The 24,004-nt window shown below is 34.4% G+C and overlaps 1 protein-coding gene across 8 annotated transcripts in view; it reads right to left on the minus strand.

Annotated features, from left to right (window-relative positions):
• PIK3C3 (phosphatidylinositol 3-kinase catalytic subunit type 3) overlaps positions 1–24,004 on the minus strand; it is a 161,681-nt gene that overhangs the window by 94,139 nt on the left and 43,538 nt on the right. For all 8 annotated transcript variants that reach the window (XR_014251495.1, XM_082416000.1, XM_082416003.1 and 5 more), the window contains exons 5-9: positions 15,873–15,959; positions 13,796–13,891; positions 11,099–11,170; positions 6,773–6,877; positions 5,876–5,968 (exon numbers count right to left, since the gene is read on the minus strand). Coding sequence is in view for 7 of the 8 variants with exons in the window: in XM_082416000.1 (XP_082272126.1) it covers positions 5,876–5,968; positions 6,773–6,877; positions 11,099–11,170; positions 13,796–13,891; positions 15,873–15,959 (453 nt within the window). In the remaining variant the exon portion in view is untranslated. The remainder of the gene's footprint in view (positions 1–5,875; positions 5,969–6,772; positions 6,878–11,098; positions 11,171–13,795; positions 13,892–15,872; positions 15,960–24,004) is intronic.

The raw sequence follows: 24,004 nt of genomic DNA on the forward strand, positions 1-24,004 counted from the left end.
GTAGCTGCCTCAGTTTTACTATCTTCATTTGAATGATGCTCTTCTAACTACCAAGTGCTTTTCTGGGCATTCTTATGTCTACAACTGGAGTCTGCATCCCCCAAGGATAGCTGTCCATTTCTTCTGCACCTCCTGCACACCATTCAGGGCAGTGCTCCCTCTCCATATAAAAACATGGACTGCCCTAACTTATTCTATGCATTTATTTTTCACTTCCAAAATGTATTTCTAGACTGAATGTGGAAACACAGCAATACTTCTTAAACAACTACAGTGAAAGCTTTGCCATTTCACAGTACATCAGTAGTCTTAATAGAAATGTGCAGGTATGTACTTATTATAAGCAAATCTTGCAGCAGGCTGATGTACTCAGTTCAGCAACTGAAACAATCTAACTCCCAGATTCTCAGATTTATAGATTTATTAGTAAGATTTATGGAATACACTGCTGCCAGGGAACTTAAGACACTGTACAAAGATTTCACAACTTGATAATGCTAAATGTTACAAATGTAAACAAGGAGATAATAGAATGAAGGAGGAAACAAGAAGAGTAATGAGAAAGAAAGGAAGTGCAACAATTTGAAGACAGCTATAATAATGATGATACTTAATCTCAGGTCCTTTAAAGATGCTTTATTGATCTATGTAAAACAAAGGTACAGGATTCAAACGCAATTTTATCCCTAGAGCTTCCACAGATAGTATAGGCTTTAGACTAAGGCAAGGTGTTTGGGTTCAAATCTTAATTTCCAGCTCCATCAATTATTACTGTGTCACATGGAGCACATTATTTAACTTTTAAGTGATCTATCTCATAAGGTCGTGGTAAAAATTAAATAAGTTAATGAATATAAATGCTTAAAACAGGATATATATATAATAATAGTTGATAAATGTTAATTATTTCAACATCTGATATTATTGTTATTCTATTTTTGCTGTTGAGTCCAGCATCAAATGTTAACATTATTGTACGTATTACCACGTTTTATATTAATAGCAATAAATATTTTGTTAACCTTAGAATCACTTCATTGTTATCTCCTACTTTTAGAATCATGATCACATTTCAGAGTTGAAAACACTGTATTTATCATATATATTTCTAATATTAACTTCTACCAACTAAATTACTGGGAATTACTACCTTGTTGCTAAAGGAAAACCTGTTCTTCTACTCAAGACACCTTGCACATCAATGTGTGGGTTGTCCACATGAACCAATTTCCTAATTCTCTGCAGACACTGAGTGTCCTACAATTTAACTGAATTCTGACACTCAGTGCAGATTGCAGAGGTTAAGGGGTTAGTCTCACAAGACTGCTTCCCATTTCAGATGCCAAGAGCAAACACTGGATTCTCAGGTACCCATACTTCAGCCCAGCTTGGCTACATATTGGGGGTTCCCATGACCCTTCCTCAGGCTCAATAATTTGCTATTATGGCACAAAGAATTCAGAGAAATAGTTTACTTATTACTGCTGGTTTATTATAAAAGATATAAATGAATAACCAGGTGAAGAGGTACATTAGGCGAGGTCCGGAAGGGTCCCAAGCACAGGAGCTTCTGTCCCCATAGTTAGGAATGTGCCACCTTCCTGGCATATGGATGCATTCACCAACCCAGAAGCTCTATAGCTTTTCACAGAGATTCCATAACGTAGACACAATTGATTAAATCATTAGCCATTCGTGAGTTATTAATTCCATCACCAGCTCCTTTACGATCTCCCCTCCTCCCTCCCCAGAGGTCAAGGGTGGGGCTGAAAATTCCAACCCTCTAATCAGAGGTTTCGTTCTTTTGGCAATGAGCCCCACTCTTCAAGAGTCACCTCATTAGCATAAATACAGGTATAGTTGAAAGGGGCTTATTATGAAAAACAAAAGACACTCCTCTCATCCTTACCACTCATGAAATTCCTAAGGTTTTAGAAACTCTGTGCCAGGAACCAGAGATGAAGACCAAATATATGATTTCTTATTACATCACCGTATCACAGCTATTCTCCTAATATTTTAAATTCAAAACATTCAAAAACGAAATATCTTCTTACCCTGCTCCTTCCACTTGCCATATTTCCTTATTTCAGTCACTCAGGCCTAATTCTTGGGAATTACCTCCAAGTCATTTTACACATTATCCTCTCCTTCCTTTGCTCTCCAATACAGCTCTCAAAATCCATACATAAGCCTCCTAATTATGTCTCTTTTTTCATTCTCAGCTCTGCTCCAATCCAGCTGGTTCATCTTCCTTAAAACACCACTTGTTTAGACACATTCTGTTTGCTTTAGGGGTTTCTTATTGCCAGTGATATCCAACTCTGAACCACAGAATTCAAGGCTCATTACACTCTGATTCCACCTTTTCTATTTAAAGAACATTTCATACAAACTTTTCTGTCTCCTGAACCTAACACTCTGCCTTACTCATGCTTTTCTTTACCATGAAAAATGATCATCAAATAATAATGACCATCAAAGTTTGTTCAAGCTTCAAGACCAATCTTGGCTCTGTAAAACCTCCCTCATATCATAGCACACTGATCTTGTGTTCTCCTTCACATCTCTATTATAGTAATTACCTAACTGTTTACTAATAAGACAGTGACCCTTTATCAGTTACTATCCTCTACTTCTCCATTTTGGTTGTGTGTAATTATCTTTTCCCCAAAACAGTTTTAATTTATATGAAATTTACAGGGACATAATACCTCAAAGCCCAGAACCTTAAATAACACTAGGCCAAGAGCTGATACCAAATGCTTGCTGAATTGAATTCATTTCTGCTATGGTTTGCCATCAACTTCTTGCCAGGAGGCACAAATATGATTATTGTCCTGATGTCACTGTCTCAGAAGCAGCCTCATAAGAGCATTCAGTGTGCATCACTATTACCTTCACCATTATGACTCTTCCTACTATTTTTGTTCCCTAAGCATAATGGAAAGGAATTAATATAACGGTTATTTTTCATTAACATTTTAATAAGAAAGGCCATTTACCATGTTAAAATCTGAAATTTTTTTTTTAAAGCTGAATTTAAAAAGTTACAATAGTCACATTTTGAGTTCTGCAAAAATGAGTCACTTCCTATATGCTAAGGACCACAAAATTAAAAATACTTCATAAATTCAACTGATTTTGTTGGACAAAGTTATTACTGTGAACTTTTCAGGCACAACATCAAGTCTAGACTAGAGGGCTTTTTATCCGAAATACTTAAGACAGGTCATTTAGAAAAAAATAGGTGGAAAGACCAAATTTAATTAAAAAATAAATAAGAAGTACAACTTTGTAAGAACCAATTTCCACCAACTTGTTTCCTGAGCACTGCTTTCTCTCTAGGAAATCTTTTCAGCCTTAGGGCTCAACTGTAAAGAACCTAAATCACAGTTCCTGAGAAGCTGGCACTGAACAAATTTCTTTTATAAATAAATTAAAGGACAGTGGTACAGGAGTATTTATTTTCTACAAAACCCATTTTAAATTATTACAAAGATACAAATGCAGCTATTTTAATAATTCCTTTGGTCACTTCAAGACCAATATATATTTGGTTTTCTGAAAAGTGCTTCCTAAACATTAAAAAATAGCGTTCACTCTACTCTAGTGATCTTAAGAATCCTATAATATGTCCTGAGAATTGAAGTTTCATCACCTACCTTTCAAAAAGTTGAAATCAACTAGTTAAATGAAACTTGTCACACACTTTATATCACTTGAGCATTTTATTTCTTTTGCACATATCTAGAAGTAATTGAATTTCAGTGGGAAGTGATGACTTGTTAAAACAAACAGTTTTCCTTGGAAGCCTTTCTATCTAAGGGAGTTCTGCTTTGTAAATCTATTCTATGCTTCTTGAACCTATACATTCTAACAAGTTTAATTCAGTATCTTACTGCGTATTTTTAGACAGCACTGTGCTGCATCCAAGATGCAATTTCTGTGACCAAGGTTATTCTTCATTTAACAGAGTATCACGATACTAACTCAATCTTTCTATAAAACACAGAAATCATAAATCTGTGCTTCTGCTGATGAATCTTTCCTTTTTTGCAGGGATAAAGAGAATAACACTCAAAAGCTATAGCAAATTTAAAATTCCTCTCTCATTCTTGTTATAGATATAAAAGAGAATGAATATGATTCATCTACAAAGAATTTCCGAAGGCATCAATAAAAGATAAAGAAGAAAAGGTGAAGAGTTAAAATGAGCTGTAACTGGGTTTTTATCTTTACTTTAGAGACTAAAGGAAATACAATTGTTTCAGAAAAACAAGTTAACAAAGTAGTTAAAGACAATCTCATGAGACTGTAAACATTCATTCATTCATTCATTCTCACATAATTATATATCTGACAGATATTAATTTTTCTGATGCTTCTCTGTTTTGCCCACAATGCATTTCAGAATTCCTGTTAAGGCATACATGATGCTGTATATTCTGTATAATCCTCTTTTCTATGACTTCACTGACTACCTTCTCTACTAACTCATAAATGTGAGCCTATCAAGAAGCAGCATTTATAAGCTTTGATTCTGCACAGGTTCCTTAATCTCTCTAAGACTCAGGTTTCCTCATCTGTAGAATAGTTAACAATAATACCTATATTGTGGGGTTGTTGTGGGATTTCAAATATCCGTGACACACAGTGTTTGTTTAATAAATGCTGGTTATTATTATTATACCTTAACAGTTAGTCTTTGAACCTATGTTCTAAGAATTTACCGACTATTTTATGAACTAGAAGAGACTTAAAGTTCACTATAATTTAATGGACTCATATTAAATATGAGGAAACTAAAGCAGTCAAAAAGCTTCTTTGTGACAATAAATAGTAATAAATAGTAAGCCTCAAAACTAAGTCTCTACACTAAAGTCTAGTACTGACTGCTTCATTCCAATTCTCTCTCCAGAAACTTTATCTACTCCATAGTTTCATTATGGAAAGCAAATGTCTAGTTCTGACCTAGCCTCTATCCTCATGCCAAGCTGGATGCCATTCCACCAACTCAATTTACCATTTCAAATTACATTTCTCATACTCTCTCTCTAGCCACATCTCCTCCAGAATTATATAGTTCTTTAAATAACATAAACCTTTTGCCAGCTACCCAGGCTCAAAGAGGTGAGAATAATGAAGATAAAGTGAGTCAACATTTACTCTGCACCTACTATGCATTAAGTACCCAACCAGGTTATTCATCTGTATTATCTCACCTGTGAAGGAGAGTTGTCATAATTAGAAACAAAGCTTCCAAATCAACTTGCCTCACCTTACCCAGTAAGAGTAAGTTGTAGTGCTGGAAACTGAACCCAAGTCTCTCTGACTTAACCCATTCAGACATTGTCTATACATCAACAAATAGGTACATGTGTCTTTGTGTTTTAAATTTTTAAAAAATGGAGTAACGATATATATTACTCTATAAACCTTTCTTTTTTCAAGTTTGAGAATAAGTCTGTATTTCTCTGGCAGTTTTACTTCATTTTGCTCATTAGCAACAAAGTTTATAGATAATTTGATATATGAAAATATTCAAGGGCTTCCCTGGTGGCGCAGTGGTTAAGAATCCGCCTGCCAATGCAGGGGACACGGGTTCGAGCCCTGGTCTGGGAAGATCCCACATGCCGCGGAGCAACTGGGCCCGTGAGCCACAACGACTGAGCCTGAGCGTCTGGAGCCTCTGCTCCGCAACAAGAGAGGCCGCGATAGTGAGAGGCCCGCGCACCGCGATGAAGAGTGGCCCCCACTCGCCGCAACTGGAGAAAGCCCTCACACAGAAACGAAGACCCAACACAGCCAAAAATAAAAAAAAATAATAAATAAATAATAAATTAAAAAAAAAAAAAATATTCAAGAAACTCACTTTTTCTTGATTAGTAAGATAATATCTAAACTTCCATACAAGATCTTGTTCTTCATATGTAAGTTGCTTGGTTGGTGGATAACTCACAATAATCTACAACAAAGAAAACAAAAAAACTACTTTTGTCAAATAAAAAAAAATTCCTATATATTTCCATTTCATTTAAAAATTTTCATTCATTTAAAAATATATATAATTGAACCATTACAGAAGCAAGGAGAATATACATGCAGCCAAGTAAGACTTAAATTTGCTGTACTTATCAGTTCAAAAAGGATATTAGAGTATAAGAGGAGAAAAAGATAAAAAGTCAAGCTCCATATTAAAAAAAAGTATGTAATTACAGAGCTAATTTACTTCAACCAAAGACACAACAAATCCAAATAACAAAAGCTCCCCCCAACCAAACTACTGCATGCAAGATAGGCTCAAGGATTGTACAACACAGGGAATAGATACAATAATTTGTAATAACTGCAAATGGAAAGTAACCCTTAAAAATTGTATAAAACATTTTTAAAAAAATAAAAATGAGGGAAAAAGTCCCCTCCCCCCAACACACACACAAGGAAAAGAAAAAAAAAAAAAATAAACACACCCAAATGATAAACATTTCTCTTGTTAAGTCAGCGGAAGCTCAGGCAATGTATCTTAGGGCCAGTTTCTAAGAACACTATATCAAGAAAGCATACACTATTTGCAGTTCTGTCTCTAGGGCTAATATATTTCCTGAATGCCCCAAAATGATATAAAACTACAGAAATGTGAAGTTGTTGAAATTACATAGGGTTCATTAACCTGTGTCTGAATCACTTTTAAGTGATGTGCTATCGCATCAGTTACAACCAAAATACCCACTTAATTATTTTTAAATTCATATTTTATAAATTCTCTTACATTCAGTTGATCTCTTGTGGCAGCATTAGGTTTGAGATCGTGGTCAGAAGGTCCACTTCTTAAACTCCGGGCAAGTTTGTGGTGTTTGCTCTCAACTAAATTTTCCTATAAATTATTTAAGAATATTAACCAACAATGTAAATTTCACCAGTAAGCAGTTTCAACAGCCACTTAGAAACAGAAAAGTAAATACTTAAGACCAGTTTATAATATTTAACATTTTATTCGTGTTACAACTTGAGTCTCCTATGTATCTTGTGGTGATAGGGAAAGTAAGCATACTTCATGCTTCACCAGGCACACATGAGCATGCCATTCCAGCTTCTTGTTTTAACTCTCCATTGTATTCAAGGTTTTATACCCTCTACCCACTCAAATGTCACCTTCACTCCAAAATCTCCCCTGGCAACTCAGATTAAAGCACTCCCTCTTCCTATGAGCTACTAGTGACTTCGTGATATAATTGTATTATCATCTTAGAGTTTAACTGCCAGTAGTAACTGAGGGCAGGGACAATGAATGACCAAAATGCTTAACTATTTTACCTATGGCCAAAATCATTAGTTTTGAACATACTGCCTTTGCTTAAGAGACTTTATTTTATTCATTTTTGTATGTGTGAATTGTCTGTTCATGTTTTTTTCCTAATTTGGCTTTCTGGTCCTTTATTCTTCAGTTTTTAAGAGTTCTTTACATATTAGATATTCAGTCCTTTGTCTGTGCTGTATGTCACAAATAGTTTCTCCCAGTTTGTCAATTGTCTTTTGACTTTGTTACAGTGTTTTTGCCATGCAAATTTTTTAACATAGTCAAATTTATCAATCATTTCTTTTGTTGCTTCTGGATTTTGACTCGTTAGAAAGTCTTTCCCTACACTGACAGTAAAGTACTAGTAAGGTTTCATTTTATAATATTTAAATCCCTGATTCATTTGGAGTTTTTCCTTATGTATGGTGTGATGTGTGGATTTGATTTAATTTCATCTTTTTCCAAATGGCTCATTCCCCAGCACTATGCTCCGGTGATGAAATGCCACCTTCGTCAATTTACATATGTACTTGGATCTATTTCTGGGATTTTTAGTCAGTTCTACCAGTCCATTTGCATATGTACATGTGCTAGTACCACACTTGTAACTATAGACTCTAATTTATTGTCTGATACAGTGATATACCAGCTTAGCAGCACTCAATGTTTGTTAAAATATATTCCTCTGTTTAGTTAATACTAATGGCTACAAATTAAAATTTTTTAACATAGGGGGTAAGGAGGGTAGCTTTTTTCTTAATCTTTTGTTTTGTTTCATCTTGATTGTATTTAAAACTAAAAATTGTTCACAGAGGTCCTAGATCTTTGTTTTTTAATTACAGCATCCATAATATTAAACCTATAATTGTTGATGAGCATTTTCTTTAGAAAAAAATACACTAAATATACAGACATCTCATTTACCTGACACTTTGATAGGAGTTAATATGGTCCCAGTATGACAAAACTTGAATACTCTCAACCATTTTGAAGGTAACCATTAGTGTGTTTCAAATATCCAGAATGCAAAATACAATTTGATTTTATAATGAAAATTCAGTGTCAATTTTATTTTTATTTTTTAACGTTTCTATTGGAGTATAATTGCTTTACAATGGTGTGTTAGTTTCTGCTTTATAACAAAGTGAATATACATACACATATATCCCCATCTCTCTTCCCTCTTGCGTCTCCCTCCCTCCCACCTTCCCTATCCCACCCTTCTAGCTGGTCACAAAGCACCGAGTTGATCTCCCTGTGCTATGCGACTGCTTCCCACTAGCTATCTATTTTACATTTGGGAGTGTATATACGTCCATATATACACTACCACTCTCTCACTTTGTCCCAGCTTACCCTCCCCCCTCCCCATGTCCTCAAGTCCATTCTCTAGTAGGTCTGCGTCTTTATTCCCGTCTAGCCCCTAGGTTCTTCATGACGATTTTTTCTTTTTTAGATTCCATATATATGTGTTAGCATACTGTATTTGTTTTTCTCTTTCTGACTTACTTCACTCTGTATGACGGACTCTAGGTCCATTCACCTCACTACAAATAACTCAATGTCGTTTCTTTTTATGGCTGAGTAATATTCCATTGTATATATGTGCCACATCTTCTTTATCCATTCATCTGTCAATGGACACTTAGGTTGCTTCCATGTCCTGGCTATTGTAAATAGAGCTGCAATGAACATTGTGGTACATGACTATTTTTGAATGATGGTTTTCTCAGGGTACATGCCCAGTAGTGGGATTGCTGGCTCATATGGTAGTTCTATTTTTAGTTGTTTTAAGGAAACTCCATATTGTTCTCCATAGTGGCTGTATCAATTTACATTCCCACCAACAGTGTATGAGGGTTCCCTTTTCTCCACACCCTCTCCAGCATTTACTGTTTGTAGATTTCTTGATGATGGCCATTCTGACCTGTGTGAGATGATATCGCATTGTAGTTTTGATTTGCATTTCTCTAATGATTAATGATGTTGAGCATTCTTTCATGTGTTTGTTGGCAATCTGTATATCTTTGGAGAAATGTCTATTTAGGTCGTCTGCCCATTTTTGGATTGGGTTGTTTTTTGGATATTGAGCTGCATGAGCTGCTTGTAAATTTTGGAGATTAATCCTTTGTCCGCTGCTTCATTTGCAAATATTTTCTCCCATTCTGAGGGTTGTCTTTTCGTCTTGCTTATGGTTTCCTTTGCTGTGCAAAAGCTTTGAAGTTTCATTAGGTCCTATTTGTTTATTTTTGTTTTTATTTCCATTTCTCTAGGTGGTAGGTCAAAAAGGATCTTGCTGTGATTTATGTCATAGAGTGTTCTGCCTATGTTTTCCTCTACGAGTTTGATAGTGTCTGGCCTTACATTTAGGTCTTTAATCCATTTTGAGTTTTTTGTGTGTATGGTGTTAGGGAGTGTTCTAATTTCATTCTTTTACATGTAGCTGTCCAGCTTTCCCCGCACCACTTATTGAAGAGGCTGTCTTTTCTCCATTGTAATATTCTTGCCTCCTTTATCAAAGGTAAGGTGACCATATGTGCGTGGGTTTATCTCTGGGCTTTCTATCCTGTTCCATTGATCTATATTTCTGTTTTTGTGCCAGTACCATACTGTCTTGATTACTGTAACTTTGTAGTATAGTCTGAAGTCCGGGAGCCTGATTCCTCCAGCTCCGTTTTTCTTTCTCAAGATTGCTTTGGCTATTCGGGGTCTTTTGTGTTTCCATACAAATTGTGAAATTTTTTGTTCTAGTTCTGTGAAAAATGCCATTGGTAGTTTGATAGGGATTGCATTGAATCTGGAGATTGCTTTGGGTAGTATAGTCATTTTCACAATGTTGATTCTTCCAATCCACAGTGTCAATTTTAGATCTATTAACTTTATTTTATTATGCTAGGCATAAGATCTGTGAAAGTACTTAGGTGTTTGTTTCTAAGATTCCCGAGTGACCTTTGTTTTCTAACTTTTTATTCCCTTTTCCCCCCTATTTCTTCCTTTGATGTTAGGCCATCAGCCATTACTTCCTGCTCTAATGAACTGTATTTACTCCAGTCATCATGTTTTTATCTTCCCATGTACTACTTTTTATCTACTTTGTTCTGATTAGGAAGGTAATTAATCTAATTAGAAATGTATAAAATAAGGAGAAAATAGTTCAGAGTGATATAAATGAATTCTAAGTGTAAATATCACTGTATCTCTTACGTTGCTATAAGGATTTTTTGCCTGGAACTTTCTAAATTTGAAGTCATCAAATTAAATCTCTGCTGCAAAGTAGGAATTCTTCCTCTTTCTTATTCCTGAGAGAGCTATCATCTCAACAATTCAATGCAGGTATATCAAAATCATCCAAAACACCATAATCCAAATTGAATAGTTCTAGTAGTTACAATAATCTTCCCTATTTTTCAACAAAATCAGTCTCCCTAAAATTTCCATCCATTGATCTTAGTGTTATCTTCTGGTAGAAATAATTTCCCTTCTGTTATGATGACAATCTTTCAAATACTTGTTTCCCCGAGTCCTTCAAGACTGCATTCCATAGCTTTTTCAATAATTCAAACAAAATGGTTCCCCAACACTATACTATCTTGACCTTATTTTAAGGTGTTAAGATTTCTTGTAAAGATTCCATCTGAACCTGATTACATATATCAATAGCTGAAGTGAATTTATGAATCTTTTAAATAACCAATGTAGTTACAGATATAGTTTTTAAAAAGAAAGTGTATGATGTGGATCTAAGTCATAATCACTCTGGAAAAAAGAATTTTCATAAGAAATTTGACAATGACTCACCATAGACATCTGAGGGTCAGGAACTTTCACTATCTCAAAGCTTGTTAAGATTGGAGATGACTCATCACCATCCTGGATTACAGCATAAGAAGTTTTAAAAATATTTTTTTAACCAAATGGTTAAAATGTCATACATGATCATGTGCACTCTAATGTATTTTAATTTTTAATGAACATCGTTCCTCCCTTTAAAAAATTATCTTCATTCAACTATATTTTAAAATACATATCCATTTTTTACCTTTTGTTGCTGATAAAATATTTTGAGAAAAATAAACTCTAACAATAAAAAAAGTCTGTATTATAGTTTTTAGAGATATGAGGTCTGGAAATTAGTAGATTGTCTTTGTCCGGATTTTGTTTTAAACTTTGCTTATAATGACTGAGTCAAAAGAGTATGTCCTAATTTTCAAACTTAGAACAAGAAACCAAAGAGTATAATTAAAATATGGCACAATGGATCTGTCGCATCATTTGCAAAAACTACTAAGTGGATTTTGGTAATTTTTCAAATTATCACAATTAAGTTCCACTCAGATAAGTAGAATTTTAAATGTGGGTTAACATTACTCAAACTTATATACGACTAGAACCTCAGCAGCATTGCTTCTCAGAGGATACTTACTCAACGCAATGCAAATTTGAATAGCAAGAATCAATCCATCAATTCTTAAGAAATAAATCTGTCTTATTTTGTTGGTATTATCATTTTTGAAGAATTTTGGCTTTTACTTTTATCCAATTCAGGCAAGAAAGGTAATTCTGCATAATAAATGTCACTGCATACATCCTGGAAAAGGATAAACTAATTAAGGTTGAAATTCATTTCCTCACAACTGTACACTTAACATCAAGTTTTTCTGTCAATTTCCAAATGCTAGCATATTTTCAATTTTAGATATGAGCAACAAAATCAGGAGAGACTGAAAGAGGGGAAGTATTGTGACTTTACTTTAGGTTCAGTAATTGAGTCCTAGAGAAAAGCACAAATTCCCACAGCCATTGTTTAACAGGCTGGTTCTCAGTCACAACATCAGAAAACACATTTATCAGCCCAACTGTGACAAGTAATCTTCACTAAGGCTATCTGTCACAAAAGACAGGTGACAGGAAAGTATATTTCCATTAGATTCAATACACTGGCCCAGCAATCTTTACACTAAGTGGAAATATGACAGGGTAGGTAGACAGGCATTAATTTATGGGCAATTTTCAAGAAGCAGTAGAAAGGGGTCAAGAACCTTTTCAAAAATACTAGAAATTCTTCTAATTTCTATTCTGTTATTATTTCATCTATCATCAAAGCTGTCTTTCAAAAGATCCTTCAAGTCTCCAATGATTGAAAGTACCATCACCATTAGCATGTTTCTGCAATATAAACTCCATATGGGCAGGAAATACTGCTTTTAATGAAATTACATATAGTAAAAATGTAAAAAGTGATTTTATTAAGATGTATTGGTAACAAAACAATTTCACTCACCTGCATTTCCCTTTCTTTTTAATGTAGTCTTTCTAATTAATTAACAAAAAATATTAAATAGTCTACCTTCTTATCTTTTTTTTCCCCCAGAGAGTACTATTTATAAAATAAAAAGCTGAAACAAGTTAACTTTTCCCAACCTTTTACTTTAGGAAGGGGTACAAGCTAAAGAGAAAAATACATTAACTTGAAAAGTACCAGAAAAATGATCACAAGTTAACTATACAAACCCTAAACCTTCATTATGAAAACATCTTTCAAATAGTAATTTAATAGTTATATATTTTTAAAAAATTACTTGTGACAACTTTAACAAATAACACTAATGTGTAAAGGTAATTTAAAAGTGCTGCTTCTAATGAACAAATAAACTGCATATAGCTTAGCTCTATGCTAGAAGAAATATTATTCTATTATGCCATGTATCGAAAGTCTTGTCCTCATTCACGCTGATTCTGATTCGCACTGTCCTCATAAGCACTTGTCTCAGCACTTCCAAAATAACAGAAGGTACCTAATTTATGTGGTTTTGAACTACGCATACTATTATTTCTGTAGTACTAAAATGAAGACCCATCAATAAGCATTTAAGGCACAGATATTTTTCAAGTAGCTAGATATCAAATATACAACTACTTTCTTTTGGTAATGAACAGACTAGAGCAAATTCATAACTTCATATTCATTACCACTCAGCCTCCTGATAACATGGTTTTCTTAATTCTGCATATATTATATAAATGAACATTTATAAGGTATTTCATAAGCATACTTTTGTTGGAATTGTTACATATACAATTCCAACACATTACATACACGCTCAAATAACAAACATACCCTTAACATTCAATAGCCTACCACATAAAAAATATGATTCCCTCTTTTTACTTTTCAAATGGACACTGCTTGTTAATGAAGCTACTGCTCTAATGTCTTACTTGCCAATTTACAGAACAATTAATCAAAAAGTTTTTAATCTCTTGCATATTTATTGAATTCTATAACCCAGAACTGCATTACATGAGTGATCAGCTTTTGTAATCTTGTTGTAGCTATATGATTTGATTTGTGTATATACAAACAGCTGCTGCTGACAGCTGTCTGCTGCCATTCTGCAGCCAAAGAATTCATCCCAGCAGGAAAAACAATAAATTTTTTTTAATGTTTCCCCTCCCTTCTACTTTAGAGACCATAAACAGTTCCAAGGAAAATACCTTTTCATAATAAACAATACCATATTCCTTATCATCACACTTGACACATCGAAACTCAACCATCAAGTACATGAAATTAGAACTTCGTTTTTCACTCTAAAAAAGAAAAAACAAGATTTTTTATGAAAAATGATTTTCTTCAACATCAGTTTGTATCATTATTCCCAATTCAGTAATACATGGATTCTATCAAATACAATTTAAAATGTAACAATTTTTTATTTCATTATTATAAATGCACTGTTTTACACAGCACTACTATTTCATTATATACAGCACTACTGTTTTATCCAGAAGTGTCTACTACTCACTTATAACTCTCTCCTCAAACTTAATGACATTTTTGGTTTATTCAGTAGTATGAATTCTATTATATAACATTTTAAAGGTATTTCATACACATTTGCAGAATTATTTTATTTAAAAAAAATTTTTGTATTTCTAATAATTTTAAGCAAAGAACAGTTCACCTTTAAACCATATGGACTAATCTAACTATAGAAATTAATATAAGTATAACAAAAAACAAAAGTAAAACAAAGTATGTAACTAAGGACAGAGGTCATTTGAGCTTAACAGATACAACATTAACAAGTTTTTCACAATTTATAAATGGTCTTAAAATAACTTGTAATCATTTGTAAAGTTTTATCAATAGACTTTAAATACACTGGGAACAGTTACTTCTTCCCCAACATGTAAAATGCTGATTATGTGTATAAATGTGCCCCCTTAAAAAAGTAAATATATTAATAATGAAGTGAAAATAAAATGAAATTTAAAAGGGTGATTAGTCCTGACCCAAAACAGTTTGAAAAATGGCTTTAAATCTATATGTATATAATCATAAAGATCTAAGGAGGTCACTTAAACTGTTCAGCTTTATGAAGCATATTATAATCTATTATGATAATGGTAATGGCCTCCCTCCTATCTTTCAAAGAGTGCAGATACAGTGAGTGAAAAAGGCTGGGCAAAGCATGCTCTAATGTTACATTTTCTACACCCAGGGGTATCTAAGTTGAAGAATAGAAAAATTAAAATATTTTTTAATTAAAAATAGGAAAAAGAAATAAGTAAGCATTTTGATTAAACTATTTTTGGAATGTGACTATTATCAAAATTCAAAAAAGTAAAATTTTCTTCCAGTTTCAGTATATAAGAATGTAATATGAATACATTTAGAAAAGATGTCCAGTATTCATACTGAATATAAATGTTGTTAGACACTACTAATTAGTTTTTAAAAAATGAACAATGTCGGAATTTAACTTTTCTAAGTGTTCACTGTAAAATGACAAATTTCTCTTTCCACCTGCTGAAAACTGTTGAAAGAACACAAAACAAGTCAGTTGTGCCATGTGGTGATCACTATAAGCTATGCATTTCACAAAATTGCTATTCCTCTCTCCTAATGTGATTAACATATAACCATTATTTCTGCTTTCTAGACATAGAATGTTAGGCCAAACATCCAGTATTTCAGTGCTAGTGCACAGAAAAAATTTTTTTGTCGTTCTAACTTTTGTTAACAGTTTCACTGAAGCCATCTTTTCATTAAACATATTCTGGACCAATACACAAAATCAAGAAAGCACACAAATTACTTGAACCATGTAACCTCATTAAGTGTGCACAGCCCTATATGTACTAAATAAGACAAGGAATATCTTAATTGGGGAGAGGAATTGCTATTGATGATTTAAGGTAACTGAAGTGAAGAGGTTGTTTTGACACTATGTTGACAGATTTATCCAATCAACTTGGACATAAACTGCCATATGGAGAAAGAGAGAACATACAAGTGAGGCATCAAGCTTAACATGGGCTTCACTTATATGATATTTAGTACACTTATGATATCCACTACCTATTTCGGGGTTCAAGAGAACACTAAAATATAAGAAAGGTAGATATCCTAAGTTTTCCTTTTATTAGCATAAACCTCACAACTAGAGGTAATCCTCAATGCTCCCACATTTGAGAGATACCTGGCAATAAATAGTTCTTCTAAAAAATTTTTCAGTTAAAATTCTGGAGAAAATATTTTGAAATAAAAAAGAGGGATACAACCCACCTCATTTATCATTTCTATTTCTCTAAATGTCAATCTGTCCAGCCAATCTACTTTCACCATGTGACCTTGTCGATGAGCTTTGGTGAGCTGCAAAAAATATATAATGGAGAAAATTTTAAGAGATAGATCTCACAGAAAGGAGGATAAAGAATGGTGATGATCATCAACATGACACTGGAAGTACTAGCTAATGCAAAGAAAAACGAAATAAATGATATACAGATTGGGAAGAAAGAAATAATACTTTCTTTATTCAAAGGTGACATGATCATTTATGTAGAAAATATTTTAAAATGGACAAAAAGCTCCTGGAACTAATAAGCAATTACAGCAAGGAAGATACAAGGTTCATATATAAAAGTCAATCTCTTTCTTATATATTGTTACCAGCAATCAATAAGTAAAATTTGAAATTAAAAACACAATATCAAAACACAGTATCATTTACATTAGCGCCTCCCAAAAATGAAATTGGTATAAATCTAACAAAATATGTACAAGATCTACGTGGGGAAAACTACAAAACTCTGATGAACAAAATCAAAGAAGAACTAAATTAATGGACAGATACTCCATTCACGGTAAGATGACTCAATATTGTCAAGATGTCAGTACTTCCCAACTTGATTTATAGATTCAAAGCAATCCTAGTCCAAAAAAAAAAAAAAAAATCCCAGCAAGTTATTTTGTAGATATCAACAAACTGATTCTAAAGTTTATATGGAAAGGCAAAAGATACATAATAGCCAACACAGTACTGAAGAACAAAATTGGAAGCTATATATTACCCAACTATAAGACTTAATATATAGCTACTGTAATCAAGACAGTGTGGTATTGGCAAAAGAATAGATAAAGGGATCAACGGAACAGAATCGAGTACAGAAAGGGACCACATAAATAGAGTCAACGATCTCTGACCAAGAAGCAGAGGCAATAAAATGGAGCAAAGAGTCTTTTCAAATATCGCTGGGATAACTGGACATGCACATGCAAACAAATACGTGTAGACAAAGACCTTACACTCTTCACAATAATTAACTCAAAATGAATCACAGACCTAAATGTAAATCGCAAAATACAAAACTCCTAGAAGATAACATAGGAGAAAACCTAGATGACCTTGGGTATGGTGACAACTTTTTAGATGCAACACCAAAGGCATAATCCATGAAAGAAATCACTGATAAGCTGGACTTCATTAAAATTAAAAAATTCTGCTCTGTGAAAGACATTGTGAAGAGAATGAGAAAACAAGCCACGGACCAGGAGAAAATATTTGCAAAAGGCACATATGATAAAGGAATGTTGGCCAAAATATACAAAGAACTCTTAAAACTCAACAATAAGAAAATAACCAACCTGATTTAAAAAATGGGCCAAAGATCTTAATAAACAACTCACCAAAGAAGAGATATGGATGGCAAATAAGCATATGAAAAGATGCTCCACATCATATGCCATCAGGGAAATGCAAATTAAAACAATGAGAAATCACTAAACACTTATCAGAATGACCAAGATTTGGAACACTGACAACACCAAATGCAGGTGAGGATGTAGAGCTACAGGAAATCTCATTAATTGCTGGTGGGAATGCAAAATGTACAGCCATTCTGGAAGTCAGTGTGGCAGTTTCTTACAAAACTAAACATACTCTTACCATACAGTCCAGGAACTGCCCTCCATGGTATTTACCCAAAGGAGTTGAATACTTAATGCCCACACAAAAGCCTGCACATGGATATTTATAGCAACTTTATTTATAATAACCAAAACTTGGAAGCAATTCAGATGGCCTTCACCAAGTGAATGGATAAATGGATACATTCAAACAATGTTATATAGTGTGAAAAGGAAAGGAGGTATCAATCAATGAAAAGACATGGAGGAACCTTAAGTACACATTACTTGCACATTGCTAAGTGAAAGAGGCCAATCTGAAAAGGGTAGGTACAGTATGATTCCAAGTAAAGAAAAGGTATTGATAAAACTATGGAGATAATAAAAAGATAACTAGTTGCCCAGGGTTGTGGGGGAAGAAGGGATGTATAAGTGGAGCACAGAAAATTTTTAGGGCAGTAAAACTACTCTGTATCATACTATAATGATGGACAAATGACATTAAACATTTGTCAAAGCCCATAGAATGTACAATACCAAGAGAGAACACTGAGGTATATGGTCTTTGGGTGATTATGAGTTGTCAGTATAGGTTCATCAATTGTAACAAATTGTAACAAATGTACCACTGTGGTGAGAAGTGTTGACAATAGGGGAGGCTATGCATGTGCTGCGGCAGAGTGTATATGAGAAATATCTGTACCTTCCTCTTAGTATTGCTGTGAATGTAAAACTGTTCAACAAAAATAAAATCTTTAAAAAATCTAAAAAATCAAAAAAAGAAGTGTTATGTCACCTTCACATTTGATACATTCTTATACACAACAGAAGCCATACACAACTATCAAGATAAGAAATGGACTTGGCTAGAGACTAATCATCATAGTTTTTTACAGAGAAACAAAAAATTTTAAATGGTCTATAATCTGCTATCTAAACATGCTAAAAAATAATGAAGCCTTTCCTGAAATTATCTCCATGTTCTATATTTCTTGCATTTTGATTATTACAAAGGGAGAGAATTATGATAGTTCTTCAAATTGGAAATAAACTTCTATTTTATGTACATAAATAGTTACATAAATAAGGCATTTCTCTGGAGCCTATAATTTACTACTGTAAGACTTAAGCACATAGGTGTGCATGTGCGCTTTACTTTTAAGAAGGAGTAATAAAAGAATTAACGGGCGGCTTCCGGGGTGGCGCAGTGGTTGAGAATCTGCCTGCTAATGCAGGGGACACGGGTTCGCGCCCTGGTCTGGGAAGATCCCACATGCCGCGGAGCAACTAGGCCCGTGAGCCACAACTACTGAGCCTGCGCGTTTGGAGCCTGTGCTCTGCAACAAGAGAGGTCACGATAGTGAGAGGCCCGCGCACCGCGATGAAGAGTGGTCCCCACTTGCCGCAACTAGAGAAAGCCCTAGCACAGAAACGAAGACCCAACATAGCAATCAATCAATCAATCAATCAATAAATCTTTAAAAAAAAAAAGAATTAACGGTAATAAAAGAACCAGCGGTAAAAGAATTTCTAGAGTTGCAGTTGGTAGAGTCCTCTGAAGGTTTTACATACCAACCTACCTTTGGTTTCACAAATTAAATAATACATTGACACTTCAAATATACAGAGAATTCAAGATAATTTCCAAGGTCCTCAAACTGAAACTAGATTTTGTCTTAGAAAGTGTAATTTTAAACATCAGCATTATTCATGTATCAAATCCCCTCTTTCTTTCTAAACAAATTCATAGCATAAAGCAAAATTGAGCATTAAGGACTGCAATGGTAGCTTGTCTTTATGATTTGTCTTCGTTTCCATTATACATGTTATGATGGTGTTCCTACAAGGATGCCAAACACTTCTACCAATTATTATCTCTCTCACAGAACTAAAAATCTTCATCAATATTCTTTATATCTCTCAACTAAGGGACTCTTATCACAACTACATGGTCATACTATTTCAGAAATGAAAATAGTAGCTTCATACAAAAAGTCTGAGGATCATTGTAATATAAAAATATTATCAGCTTAGCTTTCTTCTGAATAACAAATTCCTTTTCACTTGAGGTAATCTCTAAATGAAAATGGATGAGGCAACAAAAAGAGCTTAGCACTATTACTCACACAAAGCAGGGACTAAACATTTTGCAGGCTCTGGTGGAACATTAGACAAATACACTAACATGGAAACAGACTAAGAATTAGTTACAAGGGAACCAAAAGAACACCAGGCAATGTGACCTAAAGGGAAGAGTGCTAGACTAGGAGCCATTTGACCTGGGTTCTAACCCTAGCACTCCATTTTCAAATTCTGTCATTTTCGAACCCTCATGTACAAAAAGAAGTATTAACTTCTATTTCTGCTAGCAAAATTCAAATAGGATAATGGATGCAAATATGATAGGTAGTATTATTCCATACAGTCTTTAGAGAATTATATTCTCACGCATTTTGCCACGTGTTCCAAACTAGTTTTTTAAATGAATAAAAATATAAAGGGTCGTATCACATCAACTACCACACTGAAGTGGCAGAGCTAGGATTTAAACCCCAGGTCTATAAAGTCCATACTCCTTCTATCAGTCTTTGCTATCTCCTCTATTGATGCAGTCATAGTAAAAGATTTAAGTCTAATTAACTTTTGTAATTTTTTAAACACAAGTTTCATACTTATGATACAGTAGTTGATTCTCCACTAGTTTCCTTTGAGGAAAAAATTGACAATAGCATATTAAGTTTAGATGTTGCAGAATGTGTTGGGCATTTTTCTCTCCCTTACTAAATAATCAGACAAATCAAAAATTTTCTAAAGTCATTTCACTAATTCCAGAATTCATGTTTGCTGCTAATAAATATTATTTCCTATATAGCATATTCTTACCTTCTGTATTTGAATACTAAAAGATGACCATTCTCAACCTTACAAATAGCAACCAAAGAATGCATGGTCAAGGATGGTAGTACCATAAACTGGTAAAGCCATTTTGGAGTACAAGTTTAAATTACCTGAGATATATTCATATTTGTGCATCACTGTTTGCAATATGGAAAACTGAGACATAAAAGAATGTAAATGTCTATCAACAGTGGGAACTGTTAAGTAAACTATGGCACACACACTAAGAAATACTATAATCAAAAAGAAAGAAAAATCCATATACCCCGATAGGAAACATCACTATGACACTGTTGAATGCAAAAGCCAACTGCAGAATGAGAGGTACCACTTATGCTATGACTGTTTGTTTACAAGTTTGTCTCACACCAGACTCTTGAGATTGACAGCAGAATTTCTAGATATTTCTCTACTTGAATCAGTTTTATAATTTCTGTTGCACTAGAAAGTTACCACTCAAAATGTCCCCTAGCTACTTGTGCTATTTATCTGATACTATGTAACAAAGCACCACAAAACTTAGTGCCTTAAAACACCACTCATTTCAATATTTTTCATGATTCTTGGAGACATCAAGAAGTCATTTTCTTGAGGACATCTGGATATTTTTTTTTCTCTTAGTCTAACAGTCTCTCATGAGACTGTTGTCATGTGGTAGCTGGAGCTGGAATGTCCAAGATAGCTTCACTCACATTTCCAACGCCTTTGTGGGAAAGGATGGGCTCAGGTGGGAAACCAGAGTGGTGGGGCCTCTCTCTTTCTGAAGGTACTCTCAGTGCTGCTCCCTCTCCAGGTAGTCTTTCAACATAGTCACTCCAACTAGGTAGCTGGACTTCTTACATGGTGGCTCATTATTCCCCAAAAGTGCAAAAAACAGAAGCTTTCAAGTTGTCTTAAAGTTTAGCCCTGGAACAGGCATAGCATCAGTTCAGCTGCATCATGTTAGTTAAAATGAGTCACAGAGCTAGTGCAGATCCAACATGGAAGCGTATCAGGAGGCATATTTCATTGACGGTCATGTCACCTTTGGAGACTAGCTAGCACAGCACTTACTGGACAATCTAAGCATACAGTTGATTGCTCAATTGCAGAAGAGCAAGGGGAGAGAATTTGAAGATGGCAAAGCTAGCTCTTGACTGGACTTTAGGTATCAGGTAAAGTCTAGAATTAGCTATCACAATTCCTAAATGATTAGGCCTTGCCTTCCTCTCCAAAATAAGCTCTTACAACTCTCCAACTGATATGCTACACTCCAGCCACCTGTTTCAGTTCTTCAGACAATAAGGCCTTTTACTTTTAAGACTCAATGCAGATTAAATAATTAAATATTAGATGAAATTTTTTACTAAAAATTTTAGAAAACTATAAAGCACTATGCAAACTGTAAGCAGCTGTTATTAGCCCATAATCTATGTCACTTCATCTCTCTCTACAGGTGCTGATGACTATGTAGACAGACTTGGGTGGTTTTCATCAGTCCAAAGCAGTTTCCAGTTGTCTCCAGTTTGAGAATGTCTATAGATAATGAAGACCAACAAATGAACTTGAACAGTTTATATTTCAATTGGGGTCTGACCTAGATCTCCCAAACGAGAAAATCTACATTCTGTTAAACAGCAGGGTAAAACTAGTACAATCTGTTTCAAATTGCTTGTGAAGAGATAATCCTCACTAGGGCGTCCATCCTAGAAAGCAGCTAGGTCAAGATACCAGTAAAAGAGTCATTTTCTCTTTTTAAGGAACATAAGTTTCTACAGAATACACAAGAAATCGTATAGAGCTTGGAAGAGAAGCCCACTGTCACAGAAATAACAGCATAATTATTGAGCTCTAACTTCTCCAAGAATTAAATAGCAAGGGGTTTTAAAAGCTACTTAAATAAAAGAATCTGTAAGAACCAATAAGAACATGCCCAGGAAACTGCTTGGAGTACTAATCATGCATATCAGACTTAATGGGAGGACAGATACGTGCTTGAGGAAGATGTCTCAGATTAGTAGGTGTTCAATACAAGTACCAAGGACAGAACTAAAAGAAGGCCAACTTGCTATAGACTAGGAACAGCAGAGAAAAGGAACATCAAACTGGATAGCTATCCCTGGGAACAGATAGACTTCCATGATCACCACAAGTCACAATTCTTTGCTCCTTATTTGTACCTGCCCTACTAGACCATAAGCTTCTTGAGTGCTAGAGCTATGAATGGTTGACAGAACCTAGCATTTATCCATTCAATGAATATTTATATTTATTGACAGAACTTCTAATGTGGAAGGGTGATAGAACAGAAAACAAATGCTTGTATACTCTGCAATTTTGTTCAAGAGCTTTGGGGAGTAAATGGGGAGCAAGGGGAAGGGAGTGACACTCAAAAGGAAGCTGGAGAAAAGAATGATTCATGCCCTTAGTCACTTTTCCTTAGTACTTATATACTTTCAACATAAATATATATTATTTAATTTGCTGTTGTAAGTTACAAACTTCCATCAGGTCCTCTGCTCTGGAGATAAGCATAGAATGTTGAACAAAGCAAGTTCCCTGACTTCAAGAACTTAAGGTAGGGGTGAGCCATTTGTATGGTAATGCCTATATGCCCATATGGTAAATGCTTATATGTCTATAAATTGAAACAGTAATATGAAAGTCATGAACAGGGTGATGTGACAGAAAATAATGGGGGTTCTTGAGAAGGTCTCTCAGGCAGGTAACATTAAAGCAGAGACTTGAAGGATAAGGAGTAAGTCAAACAAACAGGATGAAATCTTCCATGCAGAGGAAAGAGCTTATTTGTCAGCACATCAGGGAGTTTGATGTACCCAGGTATTAAAGAGAGACTAGGATGGTAGTCCTTGGTAAATATTTAAGTAAATCAAGTTCTCTGCAAGGTGGACAGTAGGAAGATTTACACATACATAAGATGCTTACTGGGAATCATCTTTCTTGAGGTTCATCATGATCTAGATTTTTCTTTATAGTAGATACCACACTTACAGCCTAAAGGAAGAAAGGGAAGAATAAAAAGAACTGAAAAATGTGTATCTATTTCAAATCTGCCTAGGAATCTGTAGGGAGGTAAATGGGGAGAGACAGACTCAAAAGGAAACTGGACAGAAAATGGTTTCTGCTTTACAAATTTTCCCTGGCCAGTTTCTTCCATATTCATATACCCACTTTATCTTTACAAATGGCATCAATTAACACGTATTAATCAAAATACGAGACACATGGCCCAAGTTCACATATGCTATGAAAGGTGGGCTAGTTTTGTTGGTTTATCAAGACATGGTATGATAATTCACGGAGTTTATTATCTACCTGCAAAAACAAGATGAACAACAAGATGAACATAAGACAGAATGTAACTGATAAAAGAATTCAGAGATGTACACCAAACTTTGATCCTGGTTTTAAGCACCCACATACGCCTTATGATTATGTCTGATAATTTGAAAATACAGCATACAAGCACATATCAAGCAAGCCATATAAAAATAACTTAAAGAACAATTCTCACTTTCTATTTTCAAGCTAGTAGAAAGTTTAAAGTGGATAAAGGCTTTCCAACAGCACAGAATTGCAAATACTTTGAACAGCCAACCACAGAGGATTGC

This window comes from Balaenoptera physalus, assembly GCF_965194825.1.
Source record: "Balaenoptera physalus genome assembly, chromosome: 12".
NCBI classification, from domain to species: Eukaryota; Metazoa; Chordata; class Mammalia; order Artiodactyla; family Balaenopteridae; genus Balaenoptera; species Balaenoptera physalus.